Genomic DNA, 25,682 nt, shown 5'->3' on the forward strand with positions numbered 1-25,682 from the left:
ATAACATTTTCTGACCAAGCCAACATAGAAGTAAAATTAAAGCACAGCCTACCTAATAAAACCAGGTAAAGAAATTTTCATCTTAAAAGATCTGTTATCTCTTAAAATCCTGTGGTATCAAAGTATTACCTATATATTATTTATTAAGAGTCAATATTTGTTTTACTAAGTAACTATGCATATTGTGACTCTAAAAATAAGCTTGATGCAAACAAATTTGACTTATATACCACACTCACCCATTCTCCACCCCAAAAAGCCTATTTATTTCTCCATTTGAAGTGATAAAATCAACACCCAAATCAGAAGTCTGGAATTTCCCATGGTTACAGGATAGGATTTCTCCAAAAATCTGACAGTAACTTCCACGCCAAAACAGAACTGCTTCATTTGAGATTTACTAATTAACCATCTACTGCACTACAAATGCTTTAACATTTCTCAAATTATTAGATCCTAACCAGTTTAATTTCCTTTCTTTATCAACCCAAGCAAGTCATTTACCTGCTGCATGACTTCAGGTTCTTTATTTATCAAATAAGCAGCTGGGAAGAATAACCTAAGATGTCTTCCAGTTTTAATACACAAGATTTTTAACTCAACAACTGAACACAATATTTCTCCAGTCCTCCTACAGAAAAATATGCATATTAATAAATATACATTTAGTGAAAAAAGCTTTCCTTTTTTCCCAGTGATCTAGTAATCCCTTGGCTTGTCCTTCAGTTTATATCCAAAGACAAAAACCCAAACACTAACCTACTGAATAGGTTATTAGGCAAAAGTTCTGGCCAAAAAATCATAAACACTGTCCAACTACTGCTATAAAGGATCCTGGAGCTAAGATAATCACATTTTAAAAACCAAAAAGATAAACTGTAGAAGTACGGTCAAATGACATGTATGGAAGGTTCCAAACCAGGGTACCACTCAATGAACTAGGATTCATTTGGTTCTCCAGCCAAACCCTGAACTAACGTAAAAATAATATGGCAATATTATTGTAATATATGTAAAGATAGCAGATATTCTTTTGTTTAACCATGACCATGCCTAGGTAGAGAACAAAAATCAAAAAAGTCAACAGTTCCAGGAAAAACTGAGAAGCTTAGACAAAATTCTTATTCTGACATTAGACAAATTGAGGGTTTTTTCCCCACTGTATCATTAGTTTCAGGATAATAAACTATCAGAAAATTCCAAGTGACAAAAAAGGAAAACACACACATTACATCCATAAAGTGCTCAACATTTACTTGGGTCTAGTCTTAAGAGAGTAAGGTAACTAATTAAGGAAAAAAAAAAAAAAACTGTTAAAAAAGCACCTATTCAAATATGAAACTACAGAAGAATAAAATCCAGGACCAGTAGCAATACGCACCCGAGGTACAAAAAAGAAACAGGTGTCTGCCTGTAAACCAAAAGAAATCAGACCTAAGTTTTTGAGTATGACTGACCAACCAGCATAAAGTTATAGTTTCACAATTTATTTTAAAAAAAGGTCTGCTACCTTCCCAACTCTAAAACACTATAAAATTGAGTAGGTTTTATTTCACAGTGCCTTAGAAGTTCTATACCACTAACTATAAAACTTAAGAAATTACATTCCTAAAAAACCTGTCAGTTTTGAAGTTTACTTCCTTCCACATGTTAATTTCCCTTCACACTTGATATAGCCTTGGTCATTTGGAAGGTGACATTCAAACGGTTAAGTGTTAACATATTAGTTCATGGATAATAGATAAATTCCTAGATCATTCAGGTACTTTCATATCCTAATTCAGCTTGGTCCATTTTCTTGGCAAGAAGAATATGGATACTGGCATTTTTCATGTATAATGTAAGTGGCTTTTTCATTCAGTTCAACTCTGCTTCTTCCAATAACCTATGTATATTCACTTCCCGGTGAGGACAACAGTCAATCAAGCTGCTACAGGTCAGGCAATAAGTAGCCCAAACCCAGCTATTTAAACCTAGAATATCCTTGTCAACCAGGATGACACACCATGAAAATCATTTCATTTACACCATGAAAATCTCCCAGAGAGGTGAAAAAGGAAGCTTTGTGACTCCTTTGTACTCCTGGGAAAGTTTGGCTTAAAAACTTTTTACAACAAAGTTAAAACAACGATAATGACATGACGACTCTCAAAGCACATATACAATTTTACATAAGCTCCTGTACTACCCACAGTATAGTGAATGGACTGAAGACATACTAGTTTTAATTAACAACGTCAGATCACTGCTAGCTATCATAAGGTTTATGCATCATTAGGTGAAACAGTATCAAACACTTACTATAACTTTCTAGTCCCAAATTATCCAGAGAAGGAAGCCCTTCTTATAGTTTATTAGATGCCTGTGTGATCACCAACTAAGATATATCCAAAGGAAAGCCAGTCAGGAGGAACAAGGTCGTTCTTAATTTAAAAGGACAGCCTGATCTCAGGAACGGAAACACGCACCTAACACACAAGCAGCTCATCACTGCAGACCCCCTGAGGAGCACAAGGCAAGAAGACTGTACTTTCCTAACCCAAAAACTTCCCCACTGATTCCGTTTCCTGCCAGACGAGTAAAACAATGACGAATAGGCAATGCATTTGTATCAGGATGACTTTCATCACTCCCCCCTAGGAACAAATCTCTTTGGCTACCAATACTAACTCCTATCCTAGCCAAACACCTAGGTGCATGCCCCAAATTCTGGTTTCTCTTCCAAAAGGTGGCCTCCCCCCTTTTCGGAGCAAACAATCAGAGAAAGACATGCAAAGGGCGAACTCGGGAAACCGGCCGAACCGAGCCAAATCGGGAATCCAAACCACCGAGAAATAAAGAAGTAGGTGGGGCATACCTGCAGTTCACACCAGGCGACCTCCACGGTGGTTTCGGTGTCCAGACCTTTGTAGACCGTCTTAAAGGAGCCCCTGCCGATCTCGATGTCAAACTTGAGAAAGCGGCCATCATTGGACATTCCCACGGCCTTGGTCTCCAGCTCTTCGATGTCATCCTGCTGCTGGCTCCGTTCCTCCTGGGGTTCCTTGGCGCTGCCGCCGCCGCTGCCACTTCTCGATGACGGGGGCTCCTCTTTGCTCCCCGCGTGGCCGGGCTGGGCAACCTGGCGGTCTCTGCCGGCGCTGCCCGGGGCCGAGGCAGCGGCTGGGCCCGCGGCGACCGGCTCCCCGGGGGCGGGGGCGGCGGCGGCGGGCGGCTGCTGGACCACATGGGCGGCAGCGGGGGTCAGGATCTCCTCGCGCTGGGGCTCCGGGGGGCTCCGCTGCGGGACCACAGCGGCCGCGCTCGTCTGGGGCAGCGGGAGGGGGAGGCCGGGCAGCTCCAGCGCCGTGGCGTTGGAGTCACAGATGACGCTGCGGCGGAAGAAGCGGTGCTCCGTGGTGGTGGTCGCGGCCGCACCCCGGCTGTCCTTGTCCATGGTGTGGCGGCGACGCCGGTACTCCTCCGTCCTGCCGGCTCCGGCGTCGGCCGCCGCGGCGCCCAGTTTCTCTCCCACTGAGGAGTCCGAACTGGAGCCATTCTTTGGGGGAGGCGCCGGCGGCGAGAGGAACAGGGAGCCCGGCGCGCTGCTCTGCTGGTCGGCGGCGCCGCCAGACATGGTGGGAGCGGGAGCGAGGCGGGCGGCTCGAATTCGCGGAAGAAGGGGGCCGGCCCGGGGCGGCGAGGCTGCGGGCCGACGGCCCCTCACTCGGCACTGACTCGGCGGCCCGAGCGGGAGGCGGGGCCGCGGGCCCGGTTGCGGCGGCCGCTGCGGCTCTCGAGGCGCGCTGGTCGGGGGCGGCGGCGGGGCGGAGGCACGGGGGCTGGCGCCTCACGGGCCGCAGCCATCGTGCGGCAAGCGGCTGCCGGGCGGGCTGGAGCGGCGGGGGCGCGCGGTCATGGGGGCGGCGCGGCGGCCCGCACAGAGTCCAGACGGAGGCGGCCCGGCTGCCCGCCGCCGCCGCGGCCCGGGGCGGGCTGGGCCCTGGGGCGGTGGCGCGCGCGGACCCCCGAGCGGCGGCGGCTCGGCGCGGAGGCAGGGGAGGCCGCGCCGGGGCTCGCGGCCAGGCGGGCGGCCGCTCCTCCTCCCCGCCCTGCTGGACGGCCTCACAGGCCGCCCATCGCCCGACGCGAGGGGCCGACGCGCGACGCGGAGGAGCTGCCCCCCGCCCCGGGCCTCGCCGCCCGCCCCGGGCCGGGCGGACCCCGTCCTCTCTTGGCCGGGGCCGGGGGCTGACGGAGGGAGGGCTGGCGTGGGAGGGCCCGAGCCTGCTGCTCCTCCGGGCCGAGGAGGGCCGGGAGAAGAAGGGCAGTCACCCGGTTGGGCACCTTCTGTCACGAAGACGGGTGCAGAGACGCCGCGGGAGAAACGCGCCGTCCGCGGGCGAAACTCGGCGCTAAATGGCGCCGGGCGTCTGAAGCCTCCACACAGCCCGCTCGGGCCCCGCCCCCCGCTGCCCGGGGCGCCCCACCCCCACCCCGCTCGCGGGGCTCTCGCGCAGGCGTGCCCGCCCCGAGGCCCACTGGGACTTGTAGTTGGCGCCTTGAGGAATGAATGGGACAGAGGAGGAAGGCGCCTACGACTCCCGTGACGCCCTGCGGTGGCTTAGGCTGATGCCTGACGGGAGCTGTAGTTCTCTCTGAAACCGCCCCTTCTGGAAGGCGGATGGGAGCGTCACCGTGAGTCGCTAAGCCCCATCCTTCAGTGGGCGCTAGCTAGGAAAATCATGACTTAGGCATTAATTGTGGAAGGAGGGGAGGCAGAAGAAAAGGAGAGGGAGGCAGAACAAGGGGAGAGACTCCCACCATGCTGTGCCGAGGCGAGAGCGAGCTCTTGGGGTTGCCATGGATGGAAAAAGAGCTGCTGTTCCTGTTTAATCTGGAGCGGCGTTGGTGCCGCGAGCGGGGCGTGGGCGGAGAGCCGGGGGAGCTGGACCCCTTTTCTGGGGCGACAGACTTTGTGCATAACATTGATTGGATAGGTGGGGGAACCTCCCTTCCATGGCACTTAAGGCCGCATCCTCGGCTGCAGCCCAGGACAGATATTCTGACTCTCAAGAGACGGGCCGCCCCACTGCAGTCAAGGGTCACAGCGAACTCCGCCCGGAAAAAGCGCGCAGCGCGCGCGGGAGGGGGCGGATTCAAGAAGAGACGGCGTCTAACGTATCTTTGCGGCTTTTACCACAAACTTGAGAGAGCCGAGTTGACTCGGATGAAACTTAATGTCCGCCTGTGTTTGCTTGGTGCTTAGTAAAACAGCATCCAGCTTCTTCTAGAGGTGCCTGCATGTACCCGTGTGATTGACACCACGGCTTTGGACGTGCGGCTTTCTCGAAAGCATCCTTGGGCTCCCGGGACCTTTGCTCCTCGCAGCCACTCAAGATGGTGCAGGTGATGAGCACCAGGGGGCGCCCGACGGAGGAGGAAGCCAAACCCAGATGGCGGTTGAAAGTCTAGCCCAACGGTAGGAGCGGGAAGCGCTGAAACGTGCGCAACCGCGCCGAGCGCGCGCGCTGCGCTCCGGCTCCGGCCCCCGAGCCCTCTGGGCACCCGCTCCGGAGCGCACGGCCCGCGCGGCCGCACAGGGAGGACAGCGGTTGGAAGGAGCCGGACGGAAGATTCCTTAGCGCTTAGTTTCCTAGCAAATGCCCAAACGGGCTGCATGAGCTCCACTTGGAGAAGTTTGTCTCTACGATTCATAGCAATTCATCTGATACGTAAAATAGTTTATTTCTCAGTTTTTTTATCAAAAGCTACCCTTTGAGGTATACAAAAAAAGTTGCTTTAAAACCGATGGTTGTTAGGTTTTATGAAGGTGGAAGATTATGAACATTTTAAAGTGCGAGTTTAGTAGGGGCCACTAGAGTCTTCAAATATTAGAGTTCCATTTTTTAAAGACTATCCCCTTCACTCATTTGCTATGGTAACGGCAAATATCATTATGGTATATGTATTAAGTGGTTTGTCGTATTAAGTGGTTTGTCTCAACCGTAAACTCGGTGCAAAGCAAGGGGAGAAATGTCTTCAAAGTACATTTGTATGGTACTTCTTGAGGCAGCTTCTTAGAACTTGCACAACTGTTGCTTTACTAGGAAAAGTAGTCTACTTTAAAACATGAGACAACTAATTATAAATTGATGAGTTAAAGGGAGATCAGTAAATCACAATGTTCGTGTTTTGGCACCATAAAAAAAATGAGGATATTTCTGTGTGAATGGTCATTAAAAGCCTTTATTACTACCTGGCCCTGCTTACTGGGCCATGAACCTTTGGCCACACTGCATTGGACACAAGTCCCATGACAACCACCATGCCCTACTGACATGTTATTTCAGCAGGGAGCAACTAAATTCATTGTAAATAATTTAATTAACTGTTGACTTAAAACTAGGCTCGCCCATGTGACAGCTTTTCCTACTTGTGTTATGTTAGCTTCACCAGGAAAACAGGTACAATGTTAGATTTAAAGCTTAAACTGTTTATGTGAATATTTTACTACGGACACTTATTTGTTCAGCTCCCTTTTCAACACTTACCCACTTTCAGTCAGCATGGTATTTTCTATTACTCATTACTATTATATCCCTAATAGTTATTTTCCTTTCTCTGTCACTTTAATTATCAAGTAAAGAATTGACCTCTCTGTAATTCATATAAAACATCAAGAGGTAGGAGAAAGAACCCAGGACACCATGGATGCACTAAGCTCAGAGATTTGACTTCCTGGTGGGTAGGTCCATACGAAGAATACAAGTATTTTATTTTCTCTCACCATGTTCTTAATTCACTTTAGTCCTTATTCATTTTCTCACGTTGATTCATGTTTCTTTCTAGTTCCCATCCATTCACATTTTATGTTTACATGGTCCCTGCCATTGGTAACTGGCCAGCAATGAAAGCCAGAGATACCTTTGATTTAGACAGTGGCTGAATACACAAAATCTATTTTATTTTGTATGTGGCATAATTCATAGGGTAGCACCTTGAAGTGTAGAGAAAAAAAATACCATCTTAAGAAAATTCCTCTTTTTTTGTCTCTCTTCCCTCATTTCTCATGCTCTTTTGTCTTGTCTATAATACTTCTTATTTTACCTCCTTGTTATTTGCAACTCAAGGAAGAAGGGAGAATCAGACAGTTAAACAATGAAGAATAGATTTTTAAACCTTTTTTAATTATAAATGAAATAAAGAGGGATGAGACTTGCCCTATATCAAAGCAAATTGGAAAACCATAGGATTAAATCTGTATGGTACTGAGATAAGCATAGATAATGGAGAGAATACAGAAACATGTGTGTTGAGAGTTCCATGTGTGTATGAGCATGCCATAAATGAGAAATACGGCGTTTCAAGTCAGTGGGGGGAAAGGTTAGTAAACAGTGCTTGATCAATTAGGTATTAATTTGAAAAACAAATTAGGTTAGATGTCTACCTCACACCATTTACAAAATTAATATCCACACAGTTTAAAGAGCTATTTTTTTTAAAGAGCTGTAAGAATTTTTAAAATATAAGGGAACATGGGATAGGAAAGGACTTCAAAGAACAATCCAAGAGCCATAAAGAAAAACATTTGACTATTATCAAAGTTGACAATTCTGGTCAATAAAGCACAAATGATGAGCTGGCAGAAAAACTTAGAACCTATATAACAAAAGCCTAATAACCAAAATACATAAATAACACCTTAAACCACAAAGAAAAAGACATCTATATAGAAAAGGGGGGAGAAGATAGGAAAAGACAATTGAGACAGTAGGAAATGCAAATGACTGAAAAAATTCTGGAATCCAGTAACTAGGGAAGTGCAAGCTAAAATAAGATATATATTTTTTCTTCAAAAAAATTAGCAAAATTTTTAAGGATTTATAATATCAAGTGTTGGCAGGGGTGTGGAGAAACTCATGTGCTATTAATGATAACATAAATTAGTACAACTTTTTTTGAGGGCAATTTGTTAGTTAAAATGTACAATGTGCACAGCCGTTGATCCAGCAGTCTCCCTTTCTGGTACCTACCTGAGAGAAATACTTGCGCATGTGCACGAAAAATAAGAAGGTCCACTACAGCTTTGTAACCAAAAAGTGAAACAATCTACATGTATGTTGACAAGAAAATAAACTATGGTATACTTAATTTTGACAACACCATGCAGCAGTAGAAGAGCAGGAAGTAAATATATATGTGGTCACATAAAAATAGTAAAAAACTCAAGTTGCAGAATAATAGGTATTAGATCATATGTTATATTTTTAAATTATGTGTCTATATGTATTTAAATGCACAGAGAAAAAGTCTGGGCAATACCCACCAAAATGAAAAGGGAAGTTAATTCCTGGGAGTACTCATGTCTGTATAGCATGAATTTCTTAATATATTCTCATTTATTGCAGACAGTTTGAAAAATACAGAAGAAAATATGAAAGTGAAAATCACCAGCAACTCTACTAGCCAGAGATATCAGCCTTTGGTACTTAGGTGTCCTTCTTTCCAGACTGGTAGAAAAATGTTTATAGTTATGTTATAAGCATTTCCAATGTCATTAAATATTCTTTAGAAACATAACTTTTAATGGCTGCATAATATTCCATCATATGACATTACCAAGTATAAGTTTATTAGATCATCTAGAAAGAACATTGGGGAAAATAATTTTATTTTATTTTATTTTATTTTATTTTATTTCATTTTATTTCATTTCATTTCATTTATTTTTTTGGCCGCACCGTGCAGCATGCAGGATCTTAGTTCCCTGAACAGGGATCGAATCCATGCCCCCTGCAGTGGAAGCACGGAGTCCTAACCACTGGATTGCCAGGCAATTCCCAGGATTCAAAGTATTTTTTTTAATTTTTATTTATTTTTTTTAGCCACACTGCACAGCTTGCAGGGTCTTAGTTCCGTGGGGGGCAGGGATTGAACCTGGGCCCTTGGTAGTGAAAGCATGGAGTCCTAACCACTGGACTGCCAGAGAATTCCCTGGGGAAAATATTTTAAAATGGGAATCCATACCATCTTCCAGGCCTTAACAAGTTCTCACAAGAAGAGATTTATCAGAATTACCTAGGAAGCTATTACAAAATACACCTGTTGGAGCGTTTCACCACCACCACCCCACCCAGCCTGGGTGTATTTTTGGTGAAAGAATTCATTGCAAGCAGACCTGCACTACAATAAAAGTGGGGTTTTTTTTTAAGTTCTTTAGGAAAAGAAAATGTTAGTAGATGGATTAGTAAATTAGGATTTAAACAGGGAATGAGAAACACTGGAAAAAATAAATTTGTTGGGAAATAGAAAAGCATCCTTTTAAATCACATTAAAAGATAAATATCAATTTAAAGAAAATATAATAATAATGTATATAATTTACCTTTATAAATTTATAAATTACTTTTATCTATAAAAGAAAATGGGTAACAGTTACAGCACAAAGGACAGATGGGGGTAATGGAAGAATACCATTATAAAGTTCTTAACACTATATGTGAAATGGCATAATATTATTTGAGGGTTAATTATAATAAGTTAAAAATATATACAGTAAACACTAAATCACTAAAATTATAAAACAAAGTTACAATTAATAAGCCAATAGAGATAAAATTGAATCATTAAAAAAATACTTAAAAGAAGGCAGAAAAAGAAGAAAAATAAAACACATGGAGCAACTAGAAAACAGAAAGCAACAGGAAAATTTCAATCCAACCATACTGACAGTATCAATAAATGTAAATGGTTTAAACTCTTCTAAACTCTATAATTAAAAGGAAGATATTGACAGAGTGGATAAAAAAAGCAACATCCAACCATATGCTACCTATTTTTTTTTAAAAAAACACTTTAAATATCAAGACAGATTAGAAGTAAAAGGATGAAAAAAGATACATCATGCAAATACTAATCAAAGGAAAACAAGAGTGGCTATATTAATACTAAAAAGGACTATTAACAGGGATAGGAAGGAATATCTCATAATGATAAAGGGTCAACTCATCAAGAAGACATTTCAGTCCTAAATATGTATGCACCTAATAACAAGACTTCAAACTACATGACGCAAAAACTCTGAAAAGAAAAAGTAGACTAAGTCCGTAACTATGGTAGGATATTTCAAAATTCTTCATTCATTATAGAGCAAGTAGACAACATCATTACGGATATATGGTACAAGGTAAAAATTTGCAGGATAAAGCTAAAGCAGTGCTTAGAGGGAAATGTACAACATTAAATGGTTATACTGGAAAAGAAGAAAGATCTAAAATCAACTTCTCAAGATTCTATCCTAAAAAATTAAAAAGAAAATGGGAAATTAGCTCAGAGTAAGCAGAAAGAAGAAAATATTAAATGAAGAGTGGAAATCAGTGAAATAGAAAGTGGAAAAACAGTAGCTCATATCAATGAAACCTCCAAGTTTCTTTGAAAAGATTGATAAATTTGATAAACCTCTAGCCAGATTAATCACAAATAGAGAAAAGTCAACTTACCAATGTCAGGAATGCAAGTGGGGACATCATAGTATATCCTGCAGAATTAAAAGGGTAATTGGAGAACATGCTGAACTACTTTATGTCAATATATTGACAAATAAGATGAACAAATATCTTAAAACACAAACTATTAATGTTCACTCAAGAAAAAAGAAAACTTAGTGGCCCTATATCAAGGAAATTGAATTTATAGTTAATCTTCTCACAGAGAAAACTCCAGGCCCAATGACTTCATTGGTGAATTATACCAAGCACATAAGGAAATATAATCGTATAATACAAACTGTATGCAAACTTTTCAGAAAACAGAGTAGAAACAATTCCCAGCTCATACTATCAGGCTAGCATTACCCAGTTACCAAAACCAGACAAAGATACTACACAAAAAGAAAACTACAGTTTAATATCTATCATGAACATGATACAAAAATCCTGAACAAAATTTTAGTAAATAAAAACCAGTGATATTTTTTAAAAAAGGATAATACATCATGTTCAAGTTGGGTTTTTCTCAAGATATAATAATAAACATAATATAATACAAAAATAATCAGTGTGACTGGCCATATCAGCAAACAAAAAAACATATGATCATCTCAATAGATGCACAAAAATCACTTGACATAACTCAACAATTATTCATTATTAAAAAAATCCTTCCACTGACTATAAATAAAAGGGAACTTTTTCAATGTGATAAAGTTCATCTACAAAAAACCTAGAGCTAACATCATGCTTAATGGTGGAAGAACAAATGCTTTCTCTCTAAGATGGCAGACAAGGTAAGAATATTCACTCCCACTACTTTATATAACATGGTACTGGCAGTCCTGCCCAATGCAACAAGAGAGGATAAAAGATGAGAGGCATGCAGACTATAAAGAAAGAAGTAAAACTGCCTTTATTCACAGATAGCCTAAGGAATGTAAAAAAAAAAAAAAAATAGCACTACTAGAACTAAGAAGTGATTTAACAAGGACACTGGATACAAGGTCAATACACAAAAATCAATTGCATTTCTATATACAAGCAATGGACAATCTAAAATTTAAATATATCGCTTGGCTTTCAGACTTCAGCAAGTTTCTAGTGATTGTCCCCTCACAGAAACATCAATTTGAACGAATATCCACATGCAAAAATACCTTCACAAGAGCTAAGGATTCCAGGTGGGTATTAGAGCACCTGGGTGGAGCACAGAAGTAAGAAAAGATGCATTGAGGAGGGAAGGAAAGACAGTTTCACATTATCTCTGTCACCCTTTCCCCAACCCCAGGCAGCCCAGTGTGAAGAGAGACACCCTCCCAGTGGGAGAAAGAGAATGAAATGAACACTTGACTTTACTGAAGCCCCAGGACCAGGCCTACCCCAATGCCAGACTGACCCCTGTGGCCCCAGGCTCCAGCAGAACCAGAGCCCCAGCCTGCCCCAGCAGACCTCAGCACTGGGCCAGCCCCCATGGGACCAGGCTTGATGCCTAATATTACAGTCCTAGACACCAGGCCTGCCTCTGTGGACTCAGGTCTTCAGCCTACCACCACAGCCTTAGGTACCAGACCCGCCCCATGGATCCAAGTGCCAAGCTCAACCCACTGGACCCAGGCTTCAGGCCCACCCCATGATGGACTGAGGCATTAGGCCTGCCCACCTGTTGACCCAGGCACCAGACTCGCTTGCTGAAGGGCTCCAGAGCAAGCCTGGAGATAACCAACAGATGTGCAACCCAGAATCTCTGGATGGGCTGCCTGGTGAAGGGCTTTCCCTGTCGAAATCAGTCTGTAAAGACTAGAAGAGGTGCCTACTTCTTCAAGTGTACATACATCAACACGAGGCCACAAGGATCACAAATAATCAAGTAAACATGGTATCACCAAAGTAAAATAATAGAGCTCCAATAACTGATCCTAAAGTAATGGAGATCTATGAACTGTCCGACCAAAAATTGAGAATAATCCTCTTAAAGAAATTCAGTGAAATACAAGAAAATACAAACAACTAAATGAAACTAGTGATTTCCTGGGTATGACACCAAAAGCACAAGCAACAAAAGCAAAAATAAGTGGGACTACATCAAACTAAAAACCTTCCACAATGCAAAGGAAGTAATCAAAAAACTGAAAAGGCAACCTACAGAACGGGAGAAAATTTTTGCAAACCATAGAGCTGATAAGGGATTAATATCTAAAATATGTAAGGAACTCATACAACTCGACAGCAAAAAAACAAATAACCTGATTTAAGAATGAGCAAAGGACCTGAATAGATATTTTTCAGAAGAAGACATCTAAACAGCCAACAGGTATATGAAAAAGTGCTCAGTGTCACGAATCATCAAGGAAATGCAAGTCAAAACCTCAATGGGATAACACCTCACACCAGTTAGAATGACTGTCACCAAAAAGACAAGAAATAAGTGTTGGCAAGGATGTGGAGAAAAGGGGACCCTTGTGCACTGTTGGTGGGAATGTCACTTAGTGCAGCCACTATGGAAAACAGTATGGAGGTTCCTCAAGAAAGTAAAAATAGAACTACTATATGATCCAGCAATTCTACCTCTGGGTATTTATTTGAAGGAAATGAAAACACTAACTCGGAAAGATATGTGCACTCCCATGTTTGTAGTAGCATTATTTACAGTAGCCAAGACATGGAAGCAACCTAAGTGTCCATCAATGGATGAATGGATAAAGAAGATGAGGTATATATACAAAATGGAATATTATTCAGCCATGAGGTAAAAGAAAATCCTGCCATTTGTGGCAACATGGATGAACCTTGAAAACATTATGCTAAGTGAAATAAGCCAGATGGAGAAAGACAAATACTATATGATCTCACTTACATATGGAATCTGGGGAAAAAAATGATTGAATTCATAGAAGCAAAGAATAAGAATGGGCGGGGGCAGTGGCAGTGGAGGAAACAAGGAGATGTTGGTCAAAGGGTACAAAACTGCAGTCATGTAGGATGAATAAGTCCAGAGATCTAATTACAGGCATGATGACTATACCTAATAAACTGTATTGAACACTGAAAATATGCTAAGAGAGTAGATTTCAGGCAAACTCATCACATCCAAAAATGGTAATTATCTGAGAAGATGATATGTTAATTAGCTTTACTATACTAATAATTTCATTATGGATATGTATATCAAATCATCAAAAACATATACAATTTTTATTTTAAAAAATATAAATAAATTTAATATTAATTAAAATAGTGTCAAGAACATGCTATACTTAGGAATAAATTTAGCAAACTATGCACAAGATTTATATACTAAAAGCCACAAAATATTACTGAGAGAAATTAAAGACCTAAATAAATGGGAAGATATATCCTGTTTTGGATCAGAACACTCAATAGTGTTAAGATGTCAGTTCTCCCAAAATTGATCTATAGATTCAATGCAACCTCAATCAAAATCCCAGCAGACTTTTTAAAAATGAAAATTGACAGGGACTTCCCTGGTGGTCCAGTAGTAAAGAATCCGCCTTCCAATGCAGGGGACGCAGGTTCGATCCCTGGTGGGGAACTAAGATCCCACATGCCGTGGGGCAAGTAAGCCCACGCGCCACAACTACTGAGCTCGTGTGCCTCAACAAGAGAGGCTGCATGCTGAAAACTACAGAGCCCATGTGCTCTGGAGCCTGCGCCACAACTAGAGAGAAGCCAGCACGCCACAGAAGAGCCCATGGCCGCAACGAAAGATCCCGCGTTCCACAACTAAGACCCAACGCAGCCAAAAAAAGAAAAAAGAAAACTGCTCTGATTTTTTCAATACCTACGTGTAAAAGAGACTAGGAAAATACAGCCACCGTAATACTTTAAGACAGCATACAATGGAGGAGTCTAAAAAAAAAAAATTTGACAGACTGATTCTAAATTTACACAGAAATAAAAGGACCTGATATAGCAGAAACAATTTTGAAAAAGAACAAAGTTGAAAGACTTACACTACCTGATTTCAAGACTCACTATAAAGCTGCAGTCATCCAAACAGTGTGGTCCTGACATAAAGACTGACGAATGATCAGTTGATCAGAATAGTGAGTGCCAAAATACAAATAGACAAAGGTGCCAAGGTAATTCAAAGAAGAAAGGGTAGCTTTTACAACAAATAATGCTGGAACAATTGGGTGGCCAATCCTTTCCTCACACAGTACATAAAACTTTACTTGAGTTGGGTCATACACTTAAATATAAGAGTTAAAACTGTAAAACTTCCAGAAGAAAATGTAGGAGAAAATCTTTGTGATCTTGGGTTAGGCACAGAATTTTTGGACACAAAATGCACATAAAGAAAAAATTGCTAAACTGGACTTCATAAAAATTTTTTAAATTTGTTTTTTTAAAAGAAATGTTATAAAAATGAAAAGGCCACAGAATAAACATTGCGAAACAAATATCTGGAAAAATATTTGTAAACAAAATATGTAGGGAACTCTTACAACTCAACATTAAGATAAATAGTGCAATTTTTAAAAAGTGTGCAAAAGATTTGAACAGATACTTTACCAAAGAAGATAAATGGATGACAAATAGGCACATGAACAGATGTATTGCATCATAATTAGTCATTGATGTAGTGAAAATTAAAACCACAGTGTAATGTTACCACATACTTACTAGAATGACTAAAGGAGACAGAGAATACCAAGTGTTGACAAGGATGCAGAGCACCTGGTTCTAGAATCACAAAGCTCATAAAAGTATACACAATACAAGGAAACAATCGGGGCAGGTGATGAAGGACGAGGAACCTGGGCCATCTAGGGCTGTAGTGATGAGACTAGCAGAACCGGGCCCTTCGCTGAACTGAATTCATAATCAGTTGGTTTTCCTTTGTCAGAGTGGCAAGTTACTTCAACCTACTCCCTTTGGGACTTCCAGTGAAGTTTCTTTATAATTTCTCTAGAAAAATCCTGAAATGATTACTTCTTTCCCCCTCCACTACTTTCATTCTCTCACCCTCTCCTAAAATACTTCTCAATTTCTTTTGTGTGAATCTCTAGACCACTGGAGAGGAAGCATGTCTGATTTCACATTTTATATGCAGTAATGATTTTAATTCTTGAATAAGGGTGCTTAAACACTAACACAAGTCGCGGTGCTAATAAGAGCCAGGTTAGGGATGTGCGTGCGGAATCTAAGTCTGGAACGCGGGGGTTCCCTAGAGAAAGACAAGGCGGTGCTGCCTCACAGCTTAGTGCACCTTGGGAGCAGCTTGTCACAGTAGACCTTTCCTACTGCCAGGCTGACTTCAGCTCTCCATCCGTGCATCTCTGCAGCTCTTATCCCCAAGCTTCAACAGAGGTATTAAGCTATGACAGAATAGGATTGGGGAATCTTATCACTTATCTCTGCCTGTAACAAACCAGGACAGATTGAAGTGCTAGATCAGCTACCCAAGAATCAGAACATAAGGGCTAGACCTTGGTTAGAAAAAATAGTCACAGGTAGTAATTAGAAGGGGTCCAAAAGGCTGAACCCTGGCCCAAAGAGAAATTTAAAGCCCTTGTAGAGGCTTAGCCCCTATCTTATAGCCAAATCAACTTTGGTTCAATTTTTTTATAAATGGGAAAAAAATCTTACCTCTGCAGATTCCTGTGACACACGGTTATTACCTAAAGACAGATAACATTCCAAAAAAGACTGACTAAGATGTTTTCAAGTGGACAGGTCCTCTCAAGAAGCATCTTCTGGTCATCAAATTACATGAACGGAACATCATGTAATGACTTGTGGAAAAACCTATCAGCTTGCTATGGGGATTGTTATTGACTTTTCCACGTTTAAGCCTTTTTTCCACATCTGATGTAGGCCTTCTGTAAACAAGGTCTGTGCCTCATAACAACTGTGTCCTCTGCAATACCTGGGAAGGGGCCCTGGTCATAGCAGATGTCAACCATGTGATTAATTTAAAATGTTAAATTTAACTCTGCGTATCCAAGATCACCCCCCCCAACACACACACACACACACACACACACACATTCATACATACACACAACAAACTAGGTCTATAATAAATTCTGTTCATCAGAACAGCAAAAGACACACTTTAAAAAATTACATTATTTTATCTCTATAAAGGCCAGAAAACCATTTTGTTAACACTCTTTAAAAACTAACCTTCGTTGTTTTATTCTTCCAGGAGTATACATTTTATATTTAGAAAATTTACAAAATAGAGATAAGCAAAAAAAAAAAAAGTGTAAAAACCACTCATAATTCTACCACAGAGATAACCATATTAACATTTTGATATATTTCCTTCCAATATTTTTCTATGCTTTTACTTTTATATACGTTTCTTCCTTTCTTTTTTTTTTTACTTCATGAACATGTTTTATTTTTTAACCTAACACTATAATCATATTTCCATATTTCCATCAAAATTATCACTAATTTTTAAATATACAATATTATTTTAAGTGACAGCATAATCTTTCATCACATGGCTGAACTAAAACTTATTTAAACACTACTTCAGTTGGGACTTTTAAGTTGTTACTAATATTTCACTACTAGATACAAGATGCTTGTGGAAGATCTGTCCCTATCCCCAGGCCTATGAGTGGAAGTCATGTGCAGTGGGGAATAGAGAAAGGGTAAAAATGTGAGCTGTCTCCACTGTGACAGAGACATCCTTCTTCTCTTCCAGGCCTGGCACATCAACAGACTTCCCCTAAGAAAGATCTTTTAAATTATCATTATTTAAATACTAAATCTAGGACATAGAGCTTCAATTTCTTTACCTCTGCATCCCAGCGTGGCTCACCCAGTCATCCAATTTGCCCTAACTCATATTTATATTCATTCCTCCTTTCCAAAAATTGGTTTCTGTCTTCACTAATACTAATGACAGTTTACTTCATGAGAAGAACACTTCAAACTTTATGCAATCCGATAATCCTGCTGCATTGTAATCACATGTAGAAAATACATAATTAGACTGGATATTATCACTAGCGCGTTCTCTTGAGGAGCTGGGGGGAGGACCAAAACGAACTTCTTAATGAGATTCTGTTTGTCGGTACAAGCTTGTATTAGAGCCTTTAATTCTTACTGTTAGAGGCTCTGTAATGAGCCCGATTAGAAGTAGTTCAGTTAAGAGATGTTAACTAGACTTATTGCCGTGATCATTTTGAAATATATACAAATACCAAATCACTACATTGGACACCTGAAACTGATATAATGTTGTATGTCAATTATACCTTAACTAAAAAAAAACAAGGAAGAAGAGAAATAGTTCAGTCAAGGAGGAGAGATAATGTGACAAAAACAACACAGGCTGGCAGGTTAAGTCCCTCAAACTAACATATTTTTTTTTTCCGTGATCACTGAGAATAACAAGAGTTGACAATGGGGAAAAAGTGGGGAAGGAAATAAGTAGGAAATCGTGACAAATAGACATGAGAGCCAAGCTCCATTTAAAGGTCAACAAATCCATTTAGATATTACGATACCTGTCAGCTTCTAACACACTATAATCTTTAAGTATTTATTATTAACCAGAGTTTTTTTTTAAAGGCCTTCCTTTATTTTTTTTTCAGGTAAAAATAAGGCACCAGGGACAGTCAATGTTGTGTCGAATAAAGTCTGACCTGCTTAATCCTGACAAGAGTCCACTGCACAGTTAAAAATTGACAGTAGTCGCCGAACTTGCAGTGGCAATTTGAGTGACTGAATCTAAACGAGGCCAGCAGTCCTAATCCTCACATTTAATTTAGGATTAAACAGTTTTCTAGCTGGGTCTGCATGTCTGTGTGTTTGAAAGGTGATGCAATGACATACTCAAACTGGTTATTTTACTGTAGTTTTAATTCTTAAAATGTGTTAATTGGTCTTTAATGGTTATTGTTCAGAACAGATCCACTCTAATAGCATCCTGTATTTTCCTCGTATCTTTCAAACTAAAAGCTTTTCACATAGTTGTACTCTTATTTTCATTCTCCCACACTCCCTCTGAGGAAGGGAGGGGTATGGGATAAAACAGGTGGGAAAACAAAGACACAGAAAGGGAAGCGTGTGGCCCTGGTCACCCAGCCAGTGACTAAACTAGATCAGTGGATTCTCTTACATCCAAATTATCAAGTCCAGCTAGACCAAGGCATTGGATCTTACAGATTTTTTCCCCCTCATATTTGCTGGTGAGAAAGAAATTTCCTACCTGAAAGTATACCTTTCTGGGCAAATAGCAAGTGCTAAGGGTGCTCTTTCGTTCTCTTTGACTGATATGCAATCTGGAACCAGGGCAGAAATCCTGAGAGAGGAAACTAAATTTGCAGATGATGATCCAAGAGTTTTCCTTACACTGAATTTGGGATATATATTTTTTTAATTTATTTATTTATTTTTGGCTGCACTGGGTCTTTGTTGCTGTGTGTAGGCTTTCTCTCGTTGCGGCGAGCGGGGGCTACTCTTCGTTGCAGTGCGCAGGCTTCTCACTGTGGTGGCCTCTCCTGTTGGGGAGCATGGGCTCTAGGTGCATGGGCTTCAGTAGTTGTGGCACACGGGCTCAGTAGTTGTGGCACACAGGCCCAGCCGCTCCGCAGCATGTGGGATCTTCTCGGACCAGGGATCGAACCTGTGTCCCCTGCATTGGCAGGTGGATTCTTAACCACTGCGCTGCCAGGGAAGTCCAAGAATTTGGGATTTTTAAAACACAAAGCTGTATAAGCACGTGTATTCTCTAGACAAACTAACTGGGTGTCTCCAAAGGGCAGACTGGGAGAAGTTACAAGGAGACATATTTTAGCTTAATGTAAGCAAGAATTAATGTAATTAATGTAATCAAGAACTAATGTAAGCACTCACACTTTCTGATTTCAAAAACATACTACAAAGCTACAGTAATCAAGGTAAGGTGGTACTGGGATACAGATAAACAGATAGATCAATGGAATAGAATTGAGAGTCTAGAAATAATCCCTCACATTTGTGATAAGTTGATTTTCAACAAGAATGCCAAGACCACTCAATGGGAAAAAATAGTCTTTTCAACAAATGGTGCTGGGACAACTGGATAGCCACAGACAAAAAAAAAAAGAAAGTGAATGCCTACTTCATACCATACACAAAAATTAACTCAAAATGAATCACAGATCCAAATGTAAGAGCAAAACTTATAAAACACCTAGAAGAAAACCTAGGAGTGAATCTTTGTGAGCTTTAGCTAGGCTATGGTTTCTTAGATACGACACCAAAAGCACAAGCAACAACAACAAAAAATAGATTCACTGGACTTCACTGTTGTTAGGAATGTAAAGTGGTGCAGCTGCTTTGGAAAACAGTCTGGCACTTCCTCAAAAGGTTAAACACAGGATTACCATGCAATTCCAGCAACTCCAGCTGGAATTATGCTATTTATATATTTGATAAATGGAGATAAGAGGATAAAATAGCTTAGGAAAATTCCACTCCAAAGTACATACCCAAGAGAAATAAAACATGTCCAAACAAAAAATTGTACATGAATGTTCATAGCAGCATTATTCATAATAGCCAAAAAGTGGAAACAACTCAAATGTCCATCAACCAATGAATGGATAAATAAATTGTGGTATATCCATACAATGGAATATAATTCAGGCATGAAAATGAATGAAGTACTAACACATGCTACAACATGGATGGACTTTGAAAACATTATGAATAATCTGCTGTTAATCCCATCCAGTATACTCATTATCTCAGACATTACAGTTTTTATTTCTAGAAGTTGATTTTGGGTCTTTTAAAAATATCTTCCACATCTCTACTTAACGTAGTCAATCCTTCCTTGAGCCTCTGAAGCTATGGAACAGAGTTATAATAGCTATTTTAATGTCTTTGCCTGCTAATTCTAATATCTGCATCAGTTCTGAGTCAGTTTGTTTACTTTCCTCATTACGGGTCATATTTCCCAGTATGCCCAGTAAATTTTCATTAATTCCATTCACTGTGAATTTACCTTGCTGAGTGCTGGATATTTTTGTAGTCCCAATTCTTGAGTTTGTTCTGGGGCACAGTTGTTTGGAAACAATTTGATCCTTTCAAGTCTTTTTTTTTTTTTTTTTTAATTTGTTAGGCAGGACCAGAGCGGCATTTAGTCGACAGCCAATTTTGCCCCACAACTGAGGCAAAATCCTTCTGAGTACTTTGCCTAATGACTTGTGAATTATAAGATTTCTGGTCTGGCTAGTGGGAACAGGCACTATTCAGGCCCTGTATGAGTTCTTGTTACTGTTCCCGTAATACTTTCAGGTGGTTCTTTCCCTGACCTTGAACAGTTTCCTCACATTCGTGTGCTGGTGAGTATTCTACTGAATACCTAAGGGGGACCCTCTGAAGATCTCTAGATTTTTGTTGTTGTCATTTTTCTCTCTGTGTGTAGCTCTCTCCTATCTGGTATTCTGTCTTGCAAACTCTAGCTGTCTTGGTCTCTCTGGACTCTAGCTTCAGCTCCTCACCTCAGGGAATCTTCGAGGCTCTACCCAGATTCCACCTTTCCATGCCACCATCTGGAAAATCTCTCAAGGCAGTAGGCTGGGCACTCACAGGGCTTACCTCATTTGTTTCCTATTTCATCAGGCCTGATGTCCAATATCTCGAAAATGGCTATTTAAAAAAAATATTTTGTCTAGATTTTTAGTTGTTTCTGGTGGGTGGGTAAATTTGGCCCCTTTTACTCCATCTTGATAGAAGTGGAAGTCCAAGCTCATGCTAAATTTAGCAAAAAAGTAGAATTAACTGGGTCACAAAACCACAGAAAGGAAGAAAGTATACTGGCCTTAAAGTTGACTGGATTTATTGACTCAAGTTTCACCAGAACACTTTCTCTTTCTCTCTCCCTCTGTCTGTCTGTCTCATTTCTACTTCTATATTTTGGCCACATTCGAGTGGAGGTCACAGCCGCTGTCAGCTCTAGAGCCCACCCTGACAGCCAGCATGCCAAGGACAAAGACAGAACTCCTTTTCCATCTCCAACTTGGATAATTTGGTGAAAGGAGGGGCCTGACTTGGATGTATCCCATGTCTGTGCAACAACCACTAAGCCCTAGAGGGTATGTTAAAAGACTGACCCAAGAAGCAACAATCAAAAATGTATATCATCTACGTTACTATTGTACACGTAGGTTTGGGCATTTGTAAGTATTTTCTCATAATAACTTCCTGTAAATTGCTGTGTCAAAGGTTTTAGACAAAGCTTTTTTCATATTGTCAACTGTTCCACTGAAAAGTTGATACCACTTCACCCTCCCACCCACAGTGGGTAATTGGTACATTTCCCCTCACCATTACCAACACCAGGTACTTTTTTTTTTTTTATCAGTGTTACAAAGCTGGCCAGTGAAAACAATTTATTTCACTGTTATTTTAATTTGCAGTTCTTTATTATTCCTGAAATCAAACGTTTTTCATAGACATTCATTCATACAGTGGGTATTTACTGAGTGCCCGCTGTGTGACAGTCACTATTCTAGACACTAAAGGGTATATTAGCCTTTTGTATTTTTTATTTTGTGACTTTCCTATCATTTGGTCATTTTTCTACTGAGGCATTTGTCTTTTTCTTATTGATCTGTGAGAATTTCTTATGTACAGATGGCATCAACTCTGTCACACACGTAGCAAAATTTTAAAACTTAAGTCATTTGTCTTTAATTTTGTTCTTTATAATATTTTGGTGTACAACTGTTTAATATGTCAAATCCTTTAGATCCCTGCCCTTGACGTTGATGTAGTCTTGTCACTTTTAAGCTGGTCACATCTGGCACGTTAGCCAGTTTCTGTTTGAGATTCACCAAGTCATACGTAAAAATCAGCTTTCGGAGTGTGCCCCTCCTAGAGCTTAATCTACTCGTGCTCCTTATAAGACTCCTGGGGCTGCAGGCAGTGATTCAAAACAGGTTTTCTCCCAAAAGGCTAATTAAGAGAGGGAAGACTTCTGCTGTGTTTACCAAGTTCATCACAGACTTGGGTTATAAACAAATATTCTAGGTGATAATGTTATCTGCTTATCAATTTAGGAAAATCTATGAATAATGAGACTATTAAGTCAAATAACAACACATTTATTTTTCATTTAGAACTCTTTAAATTTTGACTTGCTCTGATCTGACAGCTGACATTTCCTGGTAGTCCCAGGAGAAAAGCAGGACAACAGCGTCCACAAACGTAGGTTTGCAGGAGCTGCTTCTCTCATACAGGTTCATTTATCTGGAACAAATATCCTGCATATTCAGTAAAAGTAACAGACCGAAACATGAAGAATGTGGCTTCTTGGCTATGTTAGAAGGGGTCTTCTAGGCTCCAAATACATATTTTTTTAATGTGTAAAATACACAAAACTTTCCTGCTATCGTTTGCTTGGCAAAGTTAGTGTCCAATAAAACTTTATGCAATGATAGAAATGTTCTATATCTGTGCTGTTCAAGATGGGAACCATTAGCCACATATGTGGCTACAGAGCTCTTGAGATGTGGCCAGTGAGGCTGAGAAAATAAATTTTAAATTTTTTATTACATTTCAATTAATTTAAGTTTAGATAGCCACGTGTGTAGGGTTACCAGATTTAGCAAATGAAAATATAGGATGCTCAGTTAATTATTAATTTCAGATAAGCAACAGATAATTTTGTAGTTTAAGTATATCCCAAATATTGCATGGGACACATTTACACTACAAATTTATTCTTTATTTATCTGAAATTCAAATTTAACTGGGTGTCCTATATTTTATCTAGCAACCTTATATATGTGGCTAGTGTCTACCATATTGGACAATGCAGGTTTGAAGAACTCACAAAGTTCTTCACAATTACTCAAAGACTCTTGCAGGATTAAATCAAGGAGGAAAAATGGTTATGGTCATATCTTGGCAAGAAAAAGTAGCCTGAATTCTGAAAGAAAGCCATTAGATGCCAGGGCCAGGACACCAAACCAATGAAATTCAATCCAACAGTCGTTTATTGGAAGCCTTCTATGTGCAGAAAACATACTCAGCTGTATACACCAGTGTGGCTGTACAAATTGCCAAGGCCAGTGTCCATTTGATTGGGTTGGTTCCTGTTCTGTACTGGGTGTTAACTATCTTGAATATCATCCCTGACTGTGAAGAAAACAAGGCAGGATGTCTGGAGATCCTCCTCTCCAGGCATTTACAACCTGATAGAACAGCAGCTTTAAAAACAAACAAAATCAAGAAGCCCTTTAACAAAAGATAGATGCTAAGTGAGATATACAAGGAAAATGCTATGGGAATGTAAAGTGTCAGCCACGGAGGGAACCACAGGTGGATGAGGTTGCTTGCTCAGTTGTGGTGTTTTGTTTGTTTTGTTTTCCAAGGTCTAATAAACTCATCTTCTTACCTTTTCTTCCTCGAGCTTGACACACTTTATGAACAAGACTTGTATACCCCCATACGATTAAATCAAGGTGGGCATACTGGTGCAGGTATACTCCAAGAAAAATTCCCCCACTTTCTGCAAAGACAGCCAATGGATCCCTCAGTCAGAAACGCCAAACCAGTGAAATGCTATTCAATGCAAAAAGACATGCGTAGAGTACCTGCTCTGATTCTGGGCTATGGGGTTAAGTTTCCAGGTGTAGCAGTCCAGTTATTCTACTTCCTTAATTTCTGCAGTCGAGAAGAAAAACACAGACTTCTCCGTCAAGCCACAGACATAGCTGGCTTGTATCAGGCCATCTAGGCCTGGCTCTGGCCCATCTCCACTGCAGAAAACTGCCAATCACACGATGGCCCTTTCTCCTCCCCTTCCCAAATCTCAGCTCCTAGATGAAATCTAGGACAGTTGTCCGTCTGAAATCTGTCTGTCATGTCTGACATCATGGCAGTTCAACATTTTCCCTGGATTTTGAACTCTGAATGTGGCTCACAGCTGCACAGCAGGTTAGAGCAGGTTATAGCAGCTGCAGTGTTGGCTGTTGGTGGTTCACAGCTGAGCTCCCTCTGAAGGGCCCTTGGCGAGGGAGCTGCCTTGGCCAAGGTTCCACCCCTCCCTGGGGCCACCAGCATCAAATGGCTGGTCACTGGGGATGTGAGGCCACACCTCATTTTATTGGGGACAACTCTGCACCGTTATCCAGCCTCCACGGGCTCAGCTGAGGCCCCTGGTGCCACAGCATCGAAGTTCACCTTCTCCCTCTGCCCAATTCTGCTTCCCTTACTGCCGTACACGTGTCATTCCTAAGAATATACTCCACCTCCAAAAAACACACACAAAAAACAAAATAACCCCAACACCCTGTATGCATGTCTCCATCTAGGAGTCTGTTTCAGGGGAGACTTACCGAAGACATAGGTTCTTGAAATATCTCTTAAGTAAACTTCCAGCTTCTTAGGACAAACTTCTCGCTTTGTTGAGACTGGTTTTTTCTATTGCTTGGGAAAAACATGGCCTGAACTGCCTTTTTCCAGACAGATGGGCAAACTTCACAGAGGCGGGAGACTGAGCAGTTTCTGCAACGAGAGGAACCTTCCAGTGTTGGTTATATTACATGGGATGAGCAGACAGGTGCCTGCAGTTAATCTTCCTATTCCTCAGTAAAGTGCCGAGGACCCAGCGAGATATATAGATTGCTAAATACCCCTGAGCTAATCCAATCCTGCCCAGCAAAATAGTCACTTATTACAGGGAAGGCCTCCCAAGAACCAATTTCACGCTCTGCTGCGAATAACTACCTCCTCCTTCTTCCAGGAGACTTCTCACTTGTCCCTCTCCTGACTAACTTTTCTTGCAAGAATAAAAGCTGCTCTTTGGAGTCTTGGAAGTGGACTTTGCCACCTCTGATTCACAGCCAATTTCTCTTGTGGAATTTGACCAACATGTCTCTTATTGCCAGCTGTCATCCATTCATCTTTCCTCTGGCTTTGTGCCTTCTTTCGGCTTAGCTGCAAAGTGGGAAACGAGGGTGGAGTGGAGGGCGGTGCTTCCATGTATGGAGTTCCTACTGTGCACCAAGCACTGTGCTGGGCACTTCACATTATCTCATTAAACCTCACAATAAACCTGGAAGATATATAATATATATGTGTGTGTGTGTATATACGTATATATATATGTGTGTACGTATATTACACATACAATATATATGCCCTTACCCCACCCTCCAAACACACACAACAACAAGGTTCAAAGAGTTACATAATTTAGTTCTTTAAGATGTGTAACCTCTCCTCTTT

At 41.0% G+C, this 25,682-nt stretch overlaps 2 protein-coding genes across 17 annotated transcripts in view; both read right to left on the reverse strand.

Moving 5' to 3' along the window:
- The window catches only part of WNK1 (WNK lysine deficient protein kinase 1), a 133,895-nt gene extending 129,967 nt beyond the window's left edge, over window positions 1-3,928 (reverse strand). For 6 of the 16 annotated variants that reach the window (XM_068561823.1, XM_068561822.1, XM_068561825.1 and 3 more), the window contains exon 1: window positions 2,858-3,928. In XM_068561823.1, coding sequence (XP_068417924.1) covers window positions 2,858-3,616 — 759 coding nt within the window. In that variant the 5' untranslated portion in view covers window positions 3,617-3,928. The remainder of the gene's footprint in view (window positions 1-2,857) is intronic. The other 10 variants (XM_068561833.1, XM_068561831.1, XM_068561830.1 and 7 more) reach the window with 4 other exon arrangements.
- A 19,520-nt stretch (window positions 3,929-23,448) lies between these two features.
- Window positions 23,449-25,682, reverse strand: part of LOC137775191 (uncharacterized) — a 111,648-nt gene continuing 109,414 nt past the window's right edge. The window contains exons 6-7 of the mRNA XM_068560859.1: window positions 24,791-24,959; window positions 23,449-23,961 (exon numbers count right to left, since the gene is read on the reverse strand). Coding sequence (XP_068416960.1) covers window positions 24,818-24,959 — 142 coding nt within the window. The 3' untranslated portion in view covers window positions 23,449-23,961; window positions 24,791-24,817. The remainder of the gene's footprint in view (window positions 23,962-24,790; window positions 24,960-25,682) is intronic.

The sequence above is a fragment of the Eschrichtius robustus genome, chromosome 13 (assembly GCF_028021215.1).
Source record: "Eschrichtius robustus isolate mEscRob2 chromosome 13, mEscRob2.pri, whole genome shotgun sequence".
NCBI lineage: Eukaryota > Metazoa > Chordata > Mammalia > Artiodactyla > Eschrichtiidae > Eschrichtius > Eschrichtius robustus.